Genomic DNA, 17,606 nt, shown 5'->3' on the forward strand with positions numbered 1-17,606 from the left:
TTTCAGTGTGCCTGTTTATTTAAAGAGAAGGATATCAAAGCTTTCTAATTAGAAAAGCATCCCCCTGGCAAGTCTATAAATTATGTCCCTACATTTCCTACATTAGGGTAATTAAATAAAAGCCTGTTTGCACAGAGGCCTATCAAAATACCAACCAATCCCTGCCTTAAAAATCATGTTCATCTGACCTAACCAGACTGACAGTTTCCAGAGTGCTTTAAAGAGCACTGTGTTCATGAAGATGATCATTTTTTTTTTTACATGCTAATACTGAAAATCTAATTTCAGTGAGGCAAAAAGGCCCTTGAAGATTTTGTGTGACTCAGGCCAGTTATTTTTTCCAATCCTGAAATTTAAACTGATTTGTTCTGATTGCCCATGCCAAGCTGGTAACATTAAATATCAAACAGAAATTTTATTAAGTATCTTTAAAATTCATGAATTCTTTATCTACTGGTTATTAGAGTTAGTGTTTGGATTGTCTTAGTTTATTTGGCTGCACTGGGTCTTAGTCACGGCATGCAGGATCTTTAGTTGCAGCATGTGGGATCTTAGTTCCCTGACCAGGGATTGAACCCAGGCCCCCTGCATTAGGAGCACAGAGTCCCACCACTAGACCACCAAGGAAGTCCCCAGAGATAGTATTTCAAAGTTTATAAAACTAACAACAGGGCTTTCATACTGAATAAATTCTCCGAATATATTGTCTCACAATCCAAAAACTGCATGTAAATAAGGTACACCATAAAACACCTTAGAGTATCTGCTGCTGCTGCTGCTAAGTCGCTTCAGTCGTGTCCGACTCTGTGCGACCCCAGAGACGGCAGCCCATCAGGCTCCACCATCCCTGGGATTCTCCAGGCAAGAACACTGGAGTGGGTTGCCATTTCCTTCTCCAATGCATGAAAGTGAAAAGTGAAAGTGAAGTCGCTCAGTCGTGTCCGACTCTTAGCGACCCCACGGACTGCAGTCTACCAGGCTCCTCCGTCCATGGGATTTTCCAGGCAAGAGTACTGGAGTGGGGTGCCATTGCCTTCTCCGTAGAGTATCTACATAACATCAATTAACCAAGTCTTTTTAAATACCACTTGTAGGAAAAAGGTCAAACTCAATGAAATGGAGCTACATGTATCCACGTGGATAAATCTCACAAATAGGATGTCAAGGGGAAAAAAGTTGCAGAAGAACCTATGTGGGCTTCCTGGGTGGTGCAGTGGTAAAGAATTCACCTGCCAATGTAGGAAATGAAAAAGACGCAAGTTCAATTCCTGGGTCAGGAAGATCCCTGGAGAAGGAAATAGCAACTCATTTCAGTATTCTTGCTGGGAGAATTCCATGGACAGAGGAGCCTGGCGGGCTACAGTCCACAGGGTTGCAAAGAGTCGGCCACAACTGAGCACACATGAACACATGTCATATGAATCCATTATATGATGTCTAAAAACACGCAAAACACACTATCTTTTATTTAGGAATGTGTGCAAATGTATTAACACATTAACAGGAAAGGTATTAATACATCTTTTGTTACCAGAACATTATTGATCGGAAACATACCAATATCACTTGTATAACAAATCGATGGCCACAGGCATTAGTTTCCACAAAAATTCTCCAGTCAATAATGAGTTAAAATACCTGGGAATAATGTATGCCAGATTTGAGATAGTTGCACCTCTTCAGGGAAAGGGTGCCATTGGGAAGAGGCAGACAGGAAGCTTTTATTTCAAAGCTGAAAGGCAAATACAGAGAGGTTTAGGATGAGACTCTCTGTATCATTTTACAGTTCTAAACTGACCCAACATTTTTGCAAAGGAAAAAGCCTAATACTAAAATATAAGAACAAAGGACTTCCCTGACAGTCCAGTGATTAGGACTCCACACTTCCAACTGCTGAGGATTCAATCCCTGGTCAGGGAACTAAGATCCTGCAAGCCCAGTGGTGTGGCCAAACAATATATATACACACACACAAATACATATACGTATATACATACATGTGTGTGTGCTTAGTCGCTCAGTCGTGTCCAACTCTTTTCAACCCCGTGGGCTGCAGCCCACCAGGCTCCTCTGTCCATGGGGATTCTCCAGGCAAGAATACTAGAGGGGGTTGCCATGCCCTCCTCCAGGGGATCTTCCTAACCCAGGGATCAAACCCAGGTCTCTCACATTGCAGGCGGATTCTTTACCATCTGAGCTACCAGGGAAACCCATATACGTATATACACACACATATATATACGTATATACATATATATGTAACAAAATTAAAATTTACTCTTCAGGAAAAGAGACACTAAGAGAAGGGAAGAGATGGAGATTAAGAGGCAGGAAGAGACATCTGCAACTAGCAACTGATCCTAAATCAACCCAATCTCTGAATATCTACACTTACTACACAAATTAACAATCAGTTTTACTTACAGTAGCCATCCCAGGTGGCCTTAAATTTTAAAACATGGTCCTTGACCTGAGCTAATAAAGCACAGTCTCCTAACTGGATCGTGAAATGTATAACATTTGCCAGATGAGCAGGTCTTACTGTAGTAACTTCTCCTAACAGAAGACCACAGGTACACCCCTTTAGAGAGACAGCTTACTATTGTGGTTAAGGGTTTTGGAATCCAACAAATGTGGGTTCACATTCCAGCTCCACCACTGACAAACCACGTGACTGGAACAAGCTGTTAAGCTTGCTAAATTCAGTTTCTAAATCTGTAACAGGGTAAATAAAAACATACCTCATTGAGGAAGTTTTCACAATAAATAAGAGGATTTACCACAAAGTAAACCAAACTGTTTAAGACAGCCTTCCTCAGCGATCAATACAACGAAATAGAGGAAAACAACAGAATGGGAAAGACTAGAGATCTCTTCAAGAAAATTAAGAGATACCAAGGGGACATTTCATGCAAAGATGGGCTCGATAAAGGACAGAAATGGTATGGACCTAACAGAAGCAGAAGATATTAAGAAGAGGTGGCAAGAATATACAGAAGAACTGTACAAAAAAGATCTTCACGACCCAGATAATCATGATGGTGTGATCACTGACCTAGAGCCAGACATCCTGGAATGTGAATTCAAGTGGGCCTTACAAAGCATCACTATGAACAAAGCTAGTGGAGGTGATGGAATTCCATTTGAGCTATTTCAAATCCTGAAAGATGATGCTGTGAAAGTGCTGCAGTCAATATGCCAGCAAATTTGGAAAACTCAGCAGTGGCCACAGGACTGGAAAAGGTCAGTTTTCATTCCAATCCCAAAGAAAGGCAATGCCAAAGAATGTTCAAACTACCACACAATTGCAATCACGCTAGTAAAGTAATGCTCAAAATTCTCCAAGCCAGGCTTCAGCAATATGTGAACCGTAAACTTCCAGATGTTCAAGCTGGTTTTAGAAAAGGCAGAGGAACCAGAGATCAAATTGCCAACATCCGTTGGATCATGGAAAAAGCAAGAGAGTTCCAGAAAAACATCTATTTCTGCTTTATTGACTATGCCAAAGCCTTTGACTGTGTGGATCACAATAAACTGTGGAAAATTCTGAAAGAGATGGGAATACCCGACCACCTGACCTGCCTCTTGAGAAACCTGTATGCAGGTCAGGAAGCAACAGCTAGAACTGGACATGGAACAACAGACTGCTTCCAAACAGGAAAAGGAGTACGTCAAGGCTGTATATTGTCACCCTGCTTATTTAACTTATATGCAGAAACCTTGCTTATTTAACATCATGAGAAACGCTGGGCTGGAAGAAGCACAAGCTGGAATCAAGATTGCCGGGAGAAATATCAATAACCTCAGATATGCAGATGACACCACCCTTATGGCAGAAAGTGAAGAGGAACTAAAAAGCCTCTTGATGAAAGTGAAAGAGGAGAGGGAAAAAGTTGGCTTAAAGCTCAACACACAGAAAACTAAGATCACGGCATCTGGTCCCATCACTTCATAGCAAATAGGTGGGCAAACAGTGGAAACAGTGTCAGACTTTATTTGGGGGGCTCCAAAATTACTGCAGATGGTGACTGCAGCCATGAAATTAAATTACTCCTTGGAAGGAAAGTTGTGACCAACCTAGACAGCACATTCAAAAGTAGAGACATTACTTTGCCAACAAAGGTCTGTCTAGTCAAGGCTATGGTTTTTCCAGTGGTCATGTATGGATGTGAGAGTTGGACTGTAAAGAAAGCTGAGCACTGAAGAATTGATGCTTTTCAACTGTGGTGCTGGAGAAGACTCTTGAGAGTCCCTTGGACTGCAAGGAGATCCAAGCAGTCCATTCTAAAGGAAATCAGTCCTGGGTATTCTTTGGAAGGAATGATGCTGAAGCTGAAACTCCAGTACTTTGGCCACCTCATGAGAAGAGTTGACTCATTGGAAAAGACCCTGATGCTGGGAGGGATTGGGGGCAGAAGGAGAAGGGGACGACAGAGGATGAGATGGCTGGATGGCATCACTGACTCGATGGACGTGCGTCTGAGTGAACTCCGGGAGTTGGTGATGGACAGGGAGGCCTGGCGCTTCGATTCATGGGGTCGCAAAGAATCGGACACGACTGAGTGACTGAACTGAAACCAAACTGTAAATGCTTAATAAAGGTTAGCTACCATTGTTAAAATCATTTAAATGACATTCATTTCAAATAACAGTTTTTGATTAAAGTTGTAAACTGCCTGTTAGTCTCTGATAGGTAATTCCATTAAAGTAACCTAGTAACCGCAACTACTGGAGCTGGCGCGCCTGCCGTCTAGGCTCCACAATAAGAGAAGCCAGCGCCATAAGCCCACGCATCGCAATAGAGAAACTGTGCAGAAACGAAGACCCAGCGCAGTCAAAAATAAACAATCTTAAAAAAAAAAAATAGGAACCAAGCAAAAAACATCCAAGACAGTCAATCAGAATCTACAAATATCTAAACACTCTCCTACAATTCCTGAAGAAAGCCAACTTGACAAGTTTTCTTTAAACAATTTGTAGAAAAATCCAAGGCAATACAAGATAATACTGAATCCCAAAAGGCAGTGCATTCATAGCTACATTTCTATCATTAAACTTTTAAAAAGTGACAACAGACACCACATGATATTAACTATGGTCAGACGTAAAGTGACAGTGTGAGTCACTTAGTCATGTCTGACTCTGTGACCCTACGGACTGTGTAGCCCACCAGCCTCCTCTATCCATGGAATTCTCTAGGCAAGAATACTGGAGTGGGTAGCCATTCCCTTCTCCAGGGGAATCTTCCTGACCCAGGGATTGAACCTGGGTCTCCCGCATTGCAGGCAGATTCTTCACACTCTGAGCCACCAGGGAAGCCCCACGGTCAGAGGTAAACACTCGGACCTATTCACGACTACACACAGTCAGCAATCATTTAAGCACAACTTACAGTACCTAGAGGACTACACAATACTTGTATCTCCTTCATAATTCTTGCTTCTCGACCTCTTCCCCAAAAAATAAAATCAAAAGGTAATAAATAGCTACTGGAGTCAGAATTTAAAACAGCTTCTTTGGAAATCTGTCCAGGGGACTTGGAGTATCGTTTGGCAGAAAATAGGTTATGTAACAACTCCTCCAGGCTGTCTCTGGCTGCCCTGTATAATCTTGGTGGATTTCCCACAGCAAACACAAACACTAGCCACTAAATTATTAGGGTTTCCTGCATGTTAGACACTAAGATGAATATCCTCTAAAAACACCGTTGTGATTTTCAAGAATTTGCGGGCTCCAACCTCTGACGATGTTATCCTTTCTTCTCAAGCAGAGCTCTTCCTGCCCTCTTGGGCTCTGTCTTGGGCCCTCTGCCATCAATCCCCTGGATGGCAGGCCTGGGGCTGCCTGCCTGAGCCTTAGTTGCAGACAACTGGGCTAGATCGCCAACATTCTTAGTGACACCTTCCACATCACCCTCAGGCCTTTCTGACACTGCTGCTGAGTCACTTCAGTTGTTTCCGACTCTGTGCGACCCCATAGACGGCAGCCGACCAGGCTCCCCTGTCCCTGGGATTCTCCAGGCAAGAACACTGGAGTGGGTTGCCACCTCCTTCTCCAATGCATGAAAGTGAAAAGTGAAAGTGAAGTCGCTCAGTTGTGTCCGACCCTCAGGGACCCCATGGACTGCGGCCTTCCAGGCTCCTCCGTCCATGGGATTTTCCAGGCAAGAGTACTGGAGTGGGGTGCCTTTGCCTTCTCCGAGGCCTTTCTGAATCAGAAACAAATTCTGGGACATACTCTCCCAAGACACCGCTTAGCTTTGATTCATCCACTCACAACCTGCCAGACTTCTTAGCATCCTGAGCTCCATTCAAACTTTGGAAGCCTTACCAGCCTTAGACCACTTAGTCTTTCTTCTTGGTCACTGGTCACAATGATTCGGACGAATACATTTTTAGGGATAACAGGCACTAAAGATTAGACCCTCATCTTTGGGCCAGAGCAGCCATTTTGTGGGGCAAGAAAACAGCCTGCATACTAAAATGAATACCTGCACCCACGCACCTATGGACACCTTATCTTTGACAAAGGAGGCAAGAATATACAATGGAGAAAAGACAATCTCTTTAACAAGTGGTGCTGGGAAAACTGGTCAACCACTTGTAAAAGAATGAAACTAGAACACTTTCTAACACCATACACAAAAATAAACTCAAAATGGATTAAAGATCTAAACATAAGACCAGAAACTATAAAACTCCTAGAGGAGAACATAGGCAAAACACTCTCCGACATACATCACAGCAGGATCCTTCTATGACCCACCTCCCAGAGTATTGGAAATAAAAGCAAAAATAAACAAATGGGACCTAATTAAAATTAAAAGCTTCTGCACAACAAAGGATACTATAAGCAAAGTGAAAAGACAGCCTTCAGAATGGGAGAAAATAATAGCAAATGAAGCAACTGACAAAGAATTAATCTAAAAATATACAACTCCTGCAGCTCAATTCCAGAAAAATAAACGACCCAGTTAAAAAATGGGCCAAAGAACTAAACAGACATTTCTCCAAAGAAGACATACAGATGGCTAACAAACACATGAAAAGATGCCCAACATCACTCATTATCAGAGAAATGCAAATCAAAACCACAATGAGGTACCATTTCACGTCAGTCAGAATGGCTGCGATCCAAAAGTCTACAAGCAGTAAATGCTGGAGAGGGTGTGGAGAAAAGGGAACCCTCTTACACTGTTGGTGGGAATGCAAACTAGTACAGCCACTATGGAGAACAGTGTGGAGATTCCTTAAAAATCTGGAAATAGAACTGCCATATGACCCAGCAATCCCACTGCTGGGCATACACACTGAGGAAACCAGAATTGAAAGAGACATGTGTACCCCAATGTTCATCGCAGCACTGTTTATAATAGCCAGGACATGGAAGCAACCTAGATGTCCATCAGCAGATGAATGGATAAAGAAAGCTGTGGTACATATACACAATGGAGTATTACTCAGCCATTAAAAAGAATTCATTTGAATCAGTTCTAATGAGGTGGATGAAACTGGAGCCTATTATACAGAGTGAAGTAAGCCAGAAAGAAAAACACCAATACAGTATACTAACGCATATATATGGAATTTAGAAAGATGGTAACGATAACCCTATATGCGAGACAGCAAAAGAGACACAGATGTATAGAACAGTCTTTTGGACTCTGTGGGAGAGGGTAAGGGTGGGATGATTTGGGAGAATTGCATTGAAACATGTATATTATCATATGTGAAACGAATCGCCAGTCCAGGTTCCATGCATAATACAGGACGCTTGGGGCTGGTGCACTGGGATGACCCAGAGGGAGGGTATGGGGAGGGAGATGGGAGGGGGGTTCAGGATGGGGAACATGTGTACACCCGTGGCAGATTCATGTCAATGTATGGCAAAACCAATACAATATTTTAAAGTAATTAGCCTCCAATTAAATAAATTTATATTTTAAAAAATGTATACCTGCAAATTAGACAATACATCATAATTGTTCACGTTTGAGTGCTTGTTTGAAACACTCTCCATTTTCTTTTTTCTTTTCACTTTCTGACCATACCTTGCAGCATGTGGGATCTTAGTGCACTGACCAGGGGTTGAACCTGTGAACCTGGCAGTGTAAGCACAGAGTCTTAACCACCGGACTGCCGGGGAAGTCTCATCATCTCCATTTTATGGATGACAACACAGATACAGAAAAGCTAACCAATATGACTAAGGTCCCAGGGTGAATAAGTGGTAGCGCCTTGGCTGTGCTCTTAATCTCCTATACTATACTCTCTCACCAGCTATATTAAAAATTAAAACACAAAAATGTCCTCCTCTGCCTTCTGCCTCTTCCAGAAGTCAATGATGCTCTCTGGTCCCCCCACCAAAAAACAGAGTGAAGAGGAGGTAGTCAAAGAAAGTTCAGTAGAAGGTAGCAAATGGAGGGCAGGGAAAAAGCAGTTCAGCAGGAAGACCCAGAGCAGCAGATGACTCACTGACCAGGCAGACATTCCACACAAGCAGGGCTGGCTGGTGGAGGGTGCTGAATATTAATAGGAACTACTCTAAATGGAGACAAGGACCACCTTTGCAGTGAGTAAAGTACTGAAAACCTTTAAAGCCTGTCTGGGTCCACATTCCAGGTCAAGACTGATAGGAATGGCAAGTCTACCCTAGCACTAGAGACCAGGTCAGTAGTAAAACCCCAAGTGAGAGTTTAAGACTTACCCCCAAGTGATGCCCTGAACTGTAGGGGATCCACAGTAGTTCCTTTGGGGCAAAGAATACAGATGAGTATCCTCCGTTCAAAGTAAAATTATATTTAATTTATTAACTTTTTAAATAGCATTTTACTTCCAGGCCTCTCTAAATTCTACTTAATCAGAGCATCAGCCCACAATTTACAGTTATCCCACTTCATCAAAATCAGGATGTTGGAAATTCCCTGGTGGTCCAGCAGTTAGGAGTCCACGCTTTCAAAGCTTAGTTAGGATCCAGGTTCAATAGCTGGTTGGGGAACTAAAATTCTGCAAGACATGTACTCTGCTGTGCTTAGTCACTCAGTCGTATCTGATTCTTTGCAACCCCCATAGACTGTAGCCCGCCAGGCTCCTCGGTCCATGTGGAATCTCCAGGCAAGAATACTGGACTGGGTTGCCATGTCCTCCTCCAGGGGATCTTCCCAACCCAGGAATTGAACTGGGATCTCCTGCATTGCAGGTGGATTTTTTACCAGCTGAGCTACCAGGGAAGCCCATAAGCCATGAGGAGCAGCCAAAAAAAACCAAAAAACAAAAAAAGTTAGAGTACTAAGTAGCAGAAAACCCAACTGAAACTGGCTTGCCATTTTGTTAGACTTCCCCTGTAGCTTAGTCGGTAAAGAATCTGCCTGCGGTCCAAAGACCCAGGTTCGATCCCTAGGTTGGGAAGATCCTCTGGAGAAGGAAATGGCAACCCACTTCAGTATTCTTGCCTGGAGAATCCCATGGACAGAGGAGCCTGGCGGCCTCAGTCCATGGGATCGCAAGAGTCAGACACGACTTAGCAACTAAAGAACCAGAAAGCCAGGCACAGAACCATCTGTGGCTCTCATTACAGCATCAAAACTCCAGATTCAGTTACCACTCCTTATCTTAGTTCTACTCGCCCTCCTGAGATGGCGGGAACAGCTCCAGGCAATACAGACACACATCGCAGAAGGCAAGAACCCTTCATATGAGTCTCCTCTCTCAGAAAAGAAAACCTTTTCCAGTGTCTGCAGCAGACTTCCTATCAGGTCTCCCCGGTCAGAAGTGAGATACCAATCACTCATTCATCTAATTACCAGCCCAGAAAACAGGTGGACCATGCTGAGTTGTTAAGAGTTCAGCACTTCTCAACCCTAACCGTGCGTGTTCACAGCTCCCTGCTGCTGCTGCTAAGTTGCCTCAGTCGTGTACAGCTCTGTGAGACCCCATAGACAGCAGCCCACCAGGCTCCCCCATCCCTGGATACTCCAGGCAAGAACACTAGAGCAGGTTGCCATTTCCTTCTCCAATGCGGGGAAAGTGAAAAGTGAAAGTGAAGTCACTCAGTCGTGTCGGACTCTTCATGACCCCATGGACTGCAGCCCACCAGGTGATCCTAATGGTCAACCAGGATTAGGATTGAGAACCACTGAGTCAGGCTAACCAGAATCATCCCTAAGCACCTTTCTATAAGTCATTTGGGAAATAGTGTAGACATCTGAACAAAATTTGGCTTGTCAGGAAAAAAACGTTAGCTGGGCAAACCATAACACCTACACAACCGTTTCACACTTGTGTTTTCAAAACACTTGCACATGTGGGTCAAGCCCAAGGCTATAGGCAACAACCCCGTTTTACAAATGAGACTAAGGCTCAAGTTTACCAAATGAAATTCTTGTAAGTCCTCCAAATCTCCCTATGCTTCCATGCAATAGGAACCTGAGCAACTTCCCCACAAGGAATTACCATGTGAACCGTGTCTCTGGAACAAGAAACACAAAGACAGCAAAAGGGGACTTTTATGCTCCTAAGAAAACCAAAGGAAAATCATCAAAATATCAAGGCCTAAAAGAAGTACCAAAACCAAGACTTGAAAGACTTGAGTTCTAGTTCTGGCCACCAGTAACACGATTCCCCAGGTCTGTGATGAAAGAAGGCTAATGAAGGCCCCTCCAGCTCGCTCGCACGCACGCACATGCACACATGCGCGCACGCACACACGCACGCACACACCCCCCCCCCCCCAGACAATCTGAGTTTACTAAAGAGCCTGCTACTCAGCTATGTAAGTGCTTAAGGACTGTAAGGACTATCTGTTTAAAACATACATGGCTTCCTCTAGCACAGAACATATTCTCTCAGGAATGCCTAATTATAAACTTTACAGCAAAAGCATATAAGGCTTATTGCCATTTCTGGTAAATACACATCACTAGGAAACATAAGCATCTGAAACTACACAGACATCACAGGAAAGGCTTACAAAAGTTTAAACTCTATTGAAAGAAGACACTGATTATTCTAGAAAGGAGTGAAAAAAAGGAAAAGGGCTAAAAAAGCCATCTAAACAAAGAGTCCATTGAACTCAGTGAAAGATCTCCAAATCCATCACATAAATCAATGATCCCAGACTCTCCTCTCTTCTGCTCTTCCCCACCCCCACTGCTATCTCCAAAATTACCCCCGATACGTAGACAGACACCAAACCGTCCCTCTAAAGCAGCTCTTTCCCATTATGTAAGGCTTCTGCTGCAAAACCCTCAGTGATTCGCCACAGCATAAAGCCTACATTCCAAGCCCACTTTCACGGCTTCAATCATTGGAAACTGACCTTTCCACCAATCTCATCTACTCCCGCAAATGAAATTGCCATTCCAGCCAAACTGGTCTCCTCATCCTACTCAGACCCAGCTGTTTCCAATCTGACCAGGTTCTACTCCTTCCTTGAAATACCAAAGAATTCCCAAACTTCCACTCTAACTTGCAACATGCTCTTGTTTCTGTCCAAGTTAGAAAACCTGTCACTGAATCCTCTGAATCTTTTAACCTGTGTGTCTGTGTACCCTTTGTTTCTTCAAGAACTAGGCACAATGCGTACAGGAGTTCAAATGCATTTCCTAGACTGACCTGAACTTTAACCACAGGACAGTAACCTCAGGGACAAGGGCCTCCGCTTGGATTCCTCTCTGTGTCTCCAGCCCAATACTCAAGCTGTAGATGAGAAGTACTTGTTGATTGGCTACATAACTAAACTCAGGAGTAAACATTCAGGCCCTACAGAACTCAACTCCAACTTCTTTAATCATCTGTGGATTACTCAAAGCCTCAATACATTCTTCACAGAAGTAACAATTTGGTCGTCAGCTTTGTATTTAGAAACGTATTGGCAATAGGGGTGTTTTCATAATTTTCAGAGATTACGCATTCACACACGACCAAGACATTTAAAAAAAAAAGCAAAAACAAAGTTACATAAACCCGACAAGTATTCAGTGAATGCAGGAGGCATCACACAGGGCAATTAAAAGCAGAAACACCTTAAAGGCACAATTCTGAAAATGCCATTTTTGCAAAACAAAGCCTAAAGTGTCAGAAAACACAATCGGTCTGAACTAGTTGACTGTTCCCCTTTCCGTACCTCCTCCCTCTGTCTGAGGTCTCTCCTCAACCTCTTCACTCAGATGTTCTAGAAAAGCTCAACTCTGATTATGCCAATGATTGACCTCGACTGTAATTTCTAATTACCTAATCAAGTCACTGCTGAACACTGCAGAATCTTACTGATGCCTCTTAGAAGTAGAAGAAGAGAAACAGAACACAAAAGTGACCTGCCTCATTTTCCTGCAGCCAGGCCCTAACAGTGAAGCGACTTACACTCAGGTGTCCTAACTTACATCCTGCGATCTTAGTCTTGATATGAACTCCATGTGAACTTTATGGGGCAAGCTGGACAAAGGCCAGGTCCCTCCTAACTTGCCAAAGGCATGTGAGCTAACGCTGTGTTCCTGTCCTTCTCTGGAAAGGAGAAAAAAGAAACTTTGGTTGACCTCTAGAGCATAAGCATAAGTTATGGTTCTTACAGTAAAGGATAAGAATCAAAAGGAGTAGGGAGTCAATTCACAAATGCCAGAAAGTCTACATTCTGGAGAGAAGGGCTGACAGCTGGGCCCCCAGATGCACTGGCTGCTGCTGGAACACAGGCGTGTGTCCTGTTGGCAGAAGAGCGAATATGCAGTCACATAAATAGCTTTCTGCCAGTGGCCAGACTGGCTTTGCCATCTGCCTCTCTCCACACCAAAGCCTCCCTCCTCATACCCCTTGAGCCAGAGGGAGCTGCTAGAGCCAGTGAGAAAGAACACTCCCCCAGCCAGCGACACTAGTTAAGACCAAGCTACAAAAGGAAAGAGTCCTTCTCCTCATGTCCACTGCACACACACACACACACACACACACACACACACACATACATCCCACGTCCTTTTCGTCTCCTCCTCTCTCCGTTTACACCTACATATTTACAGCCCCTCCCCACCCTCATCCCAACACACACACAATGCCAAGACACTGGGAGAGCCACCAACCCAATAGCCCACCAGCCACATGTTCCAAAGTGATTCCCAATCCTCATTCTGCAACACCAAAGAGGTCACAGAACCAAAATGAACCCTGGTCATCACCCAGAGAAGTTGAGTGACTTGCTTCTAAAATTAGAGATGGCTCACTCACTGAATTCTTCCCATGAAATCATATTTCTTTCAACTCATTCATTCATTGAATTTGCACTGTTCCAGGCTCTGGGCCGGGTACCTGAGACAATTCAGTCAGTAGGTTTCCATCTTCCTTAATGCAAAATGGGGAATGGGGGGGCGGGGGGGCGGGGCGCGGTGACATGGGATATTTTTCCCAGACTGCTGCATGGAAAGGTCTTTTTAAGAGGGAAAAGTCAACACTCATCCGGCATCCTCAGAATGGGGTATAGGTTACATGTGTGCTCAGGCTGCCCGGCTCCTCACTCAAGCTAACTTTTTCCTATTTCCACCTGCATCACCAACTCAGTGTTTCAGCATGCATTTCAGGCCACCTGCCGCCTAGACTCTTTTCAAACGCTGTATGAGGATACATCTCTTATTTTCCTGTGGCCACTTCTGAGTTGCTCAAAAGATAGTGATGAACAGGGTTGGAAGGCATCAAGCTTGGCCGGGGTGGAATTCCCTATTTGCAGGCAGGGCTCGCCGGGGCTAGAGGGCAGGCTGTCTGCTCAGCCTCACAAGCCCCAATCTTTGAACCTCCTCGGCGCAGGAGGAGGGAAGGAACTTGCACAACGCCAGGTGGACTTTCGGGTTTAGCATAGAAAGGCGCCTGAGACAGGACTGTCGCAGGGGATCCGAAAAAGACACAGAAAGGGTACGGCTCAAGGGACTTCTGACCAACTCAGCAGGTTTGCAAAGAATCCTCAGGCAAGTTCTTCTGAAGGATCACGAGACAAGACCCGTGAAATTGATGTGTTTCAGACGAGACAGAGCAGCTCTAGGGGGCAAGAGAACCTGCCCTCCGGCGGGTCCGGCGGAGAACGCAGGCACCGAGGGCGCCCGGCCGGAGCTCCGGGGTCTGGCGGGCGGCAAGCTTACGCGCATGGCTCCCGGCTCGGGACGCCGCGCGGGGGCAGGGGCGGGAAAGGGACTCGCCCCCGGCTGCCCGGGGAGCCGAGGAGGAACGACCCCGGGGCCTCGCGGTGCCGGATGAATCCCCCGATCCTCCGGCTGCCGGCCCCAGGCACAGGATGGTCGGTGTCCCTCCGGCAGAGGCTCCTGCTGGCCGCGCCCCAGGGCCCCGCTTACTTTTGGTCGCGGCGATGAGGTTCTTGCCGTCCTTGATGAGCTCTTTGATGAACTTGTTGGTCCTCTCCAGCTCCGCTTCGTGGGCACGGATCCTCTCCCGGAACCACGGGCTGTCGAGGTAGCAGTCGCTGAACTCCAAGGGCTGCAGCCCCATGACTGCGGCGGTCCGCGCGCACAGCCCGAGCCGGGCGCCGGGGCGAGGTGAGGGGCCGCGAGCGTAGCAAGCGCCGGAGAAGCTAGGAGCCCCGGGCGTGCGGCGAGAGCAGCGCGGACATGCCCCGAGGAGGGGAGCCGGCCCGCACGCAACAGCACGGCGGCAGCGAGCGAGAGCGCGGCGCCGGGATCCCGGCAGCCCCCGCCGAAGCTCGAGCGCCGCGGCCCCGCCCCGCCCGGCCCCGCGCCGCACGCCCTCTCGGAGGCCCGGGCCCGCCCCGCCCCGCCCCGCGCGCGCCCCTGTCTTGTTCCTCCGCCTTCCTCCTTCCTCCTCTCCCTGCCTTCCCCGAACGTCTCTTCCTTCTTTTCCTTCTCTTCCCCACGCGCAGTGGCCCCTCCTCTTCCTTCCGAGGCTTCCCTGGTGTATAATTTCGCCCTGCGGCTCACCTCCAGCCCCAGGCGCGAGCGCCTCCCCTTTTCTTGGCTTCACTGTCGGCTCCCCGATGCGGGGGAACCTGACCGGGACCAGGAAGGGGCATCTTCAGAGCATCTGTAATACTCCTCAGCAGGCGGCTTGACTCTGAGGTCTGGTTTGCTGGGTTTGACGATTTGACTTCTAGGTTTCATCCTCTCGGGACGGACCCTGAACTGTGAATGGACGCACATGAAGGGCTCTTTTTTTCCCCATTCTCGGCCCTCGTCTGAAGTAAAATGCCTGTAAATCTCCACCTTAGATTGAAAGCTTTTTAAGGGCAAGGAACATTTTCTTGCGGGGCGGGCAGCTGCTCTTACACTCTTCTGTGTAATCACACCGAACGACTTGGTGTAGGGGAGAGGGTGTCAGATCACGGTAGAGTCGTTTCTGCTGTAATCAGCAGATTAAATTTGCCAGGGTAGATTGAGTCGATCTTTATCATACCAAAAATGAGCACCTGAGAACAATTGCCAGGTTCTCTGTGGTTTTCACCAGGTGGGCGTAACGATCAAATGAGAATTTGTCAGTGCACCCTGAAAAGGGGTACTTTTCAATGTGTCCTAAAACAATTCAATATGCCCCCAAAATGTTAATAAGACGTTCTGAATGATTGAAATCCTTACCTCAAAGAAACCGATTGTTCATTAGAGTAACTTTTAATAATAGCAGCTAATAGTTTATTAGGGGGGGCCCTGGTAGCTCAGTTGCTACAGAATCCGCCTGCAATGCAGGAGACCCAGGTTCGATCCCTGGGTTGGGGAGAGCCCCTGAAGAAGGAAATGGCAACCTGCTCCAGTATTCTTGCCTGGAAAATCCCATAGACAGAGGAGCCTGGCAGGCCACAGTCCATGGGGTTGCCAAGAGTCGGACACAATTTAGCAACTAAACAACAGCAACAACAGTTTATTAAGCAATTATTATCTGCCAGGCACACACCAGGAACTCTGTATACATGTTTACAAGCTCAGGAACAACATATGTTTACATATATAGGTTCACTTGTGATGTTATTATCACCAAGGGACTTCAAAGTGGTTCTTTAAAAGGCACAGATTGCTAGCTGGGTAGTTGAGACTCAGCAGTTTGTTGTAGGAGTGTTACTCTCAGGAACTAGTTTAAAAAGCCTCCTACTCAATAAGCTCTTTTTGTTACAAAACACCCTGCAAGTGGCTAGCCCACAGATTAAACAGATAAACATTATTACTTTTAATGTCCATCCTCCAGAGAGTTGCAAATGTTTTACAAATAACTTTTACCCCTTGAAAATCCGGGTGCTGGCTACAATCTGCAGGGGAGCTGGAATCTACAGAAAAGAAAAGAGACAAATAAAACAGGGAAAGACAAGAATAGGAGGGATGCAAACAGTTGGCTGTTAACCAAACAGCCAAACACTGACAGGCACCGGATCATTTGGACAAAATCCTAAACCTTTCCTCATAAAAAGGGGCTGCTGACACCTCCAAGTTAACATCTGAGTCAGCAACTCCATTCCCTCGGCATATAACCAAGAGAAATGAAAACATATGCTAACGCTAAGTCACTTGTCCACGCAAATGCTTGTTCTCGGTAACAGTGTTCATAATAGGCAAAAAGTGGGCTCAAGCCAAATGTCCACCAGCTGACAAGTGGATAAATCTGTATCTATACAATGGAATGGACTTCCCTGGTGGCTCAGATGGTAAAGAATCTGCCTGCAAGGCAGGAGACCTGGGTTCCATCCCTGGGTGGGGAAGATCCCCTGGAGAAGGGAATGGCTACCCACTCCAGTATTCTTGCCTGGAAAATTCCATGGACAGAGGAGCCTGGTGGGCTGCAGTCCACAGGGTTCCAAAGAGTCGGATTGAACGATTAACACTTTCACATACACTTTGACATACAATGAAATGGGCTTTCCAGGTGGTGCTAGTGGTAAAGAACTCTCTTGCCAATGCAGGAGGCTAAGAGACACAGGTTCGATCCCTAGGTTGGGAAGATCCACTCCAGTATTGTTGATGGAGAAGCCCATGAACAGAGGAGCCCGGCAGGCTATGTTCCATGGGGTTGTAAAGAGTCAGACAAGGCTGAAGCGACTTAGCACGCATGCACATACAATGGAATAATTCATCTACAATAAAAAGGAGTGAAGTACTGAGGCATGCTACAACAGGATGAGCCTTGAAAACACCATGCTAAGTGAAAGAAGCCAGCCACAGAATGCAACATGTAATATTATTCAGTATGAAGTGTCCGGATATAAATCGGGAGTGGGCTCAAGGTCTTATGGAAGGAGTCATTAAACAGTGAAGAGAAGAATCAGTAGGGGTTGGCTGCAAAATAGCAGATGGGAGCAGAGGAATCTAAGCAAGAAAGCAGCCTGTGCAAGCCCCTGGGTTGGGAGTCTGGTACATTCTAGAGACTAAAAGAAGATCAGGCATCAAGCTCAGTAAGTGAGAGAAACTAGCTCAAAATGATGCTGGGTGCTAGAGGGTGAGGAGGGGTCAGACCTGGCAAAGTCTCACAGGCCGTATACAGTGATGAAATTTCCACATACTGAGGTATGGGGGAGTCATATTGGCTTTTACCTGAATTAACTCAAATTTTATGCTAAAACAGCCTGTTTGTGGCCTATCAAACATACACTGTTTATCTGCTTGAATTTTTAAAGAAAAGGGAAGG

At 45.8% G+C, this 17,606-nt stretch overlaps 1 protein-coding gene across 9 annotated transcripts in view; it reads right to left on the minus strand.

The window, feature by feature from the left end:
* The window catches only part of ARHGAP10 (Rho GTPase activating protein 10), a 384,526-nt gene extending 369,821 nt beyond the window's left edge, over window positions 1-14,705 (minus strand). For 7 of the 9 annotated variants that reach the window (XM_061384041.1, XM_061384036.1, XM_061384037.1 and 4 more), the window contains exon 1: window positions 14,324-14,697. In XM_061384041.1, coding sequence (XP_061240025.1) covers window positions 14,324-14,477 — 154 coding nt within the window. In that variant the 5' untranslated portion in view covers window positions 14,478-14,697. Of the gene's footprint in view, window positions 1-14,323 lie in introns of all 9 variants that reach the window. The other 2 variants (XM_061384039.1, XM_061384040.1) reach the window with 2 other exon arrangements.
* Window positions 14,706-17,606: the final 2,901 nt, after the last annotated feature.

This window comes from Bos javanicus, chromosome 17, assembly GCF_032452875.1.
Source record: "Bos javanicus breed banteng chromosome 17, ARS-OSU_banteng_1.0, whole genome shotgun sequence".
NCBI classification, from domain to species: domain Eukaryota; kingdom Metazoa; phylum Chordata; class Mammalia; order Artiodactyla; family Bovidae; genus Bos; species Bos javanicus.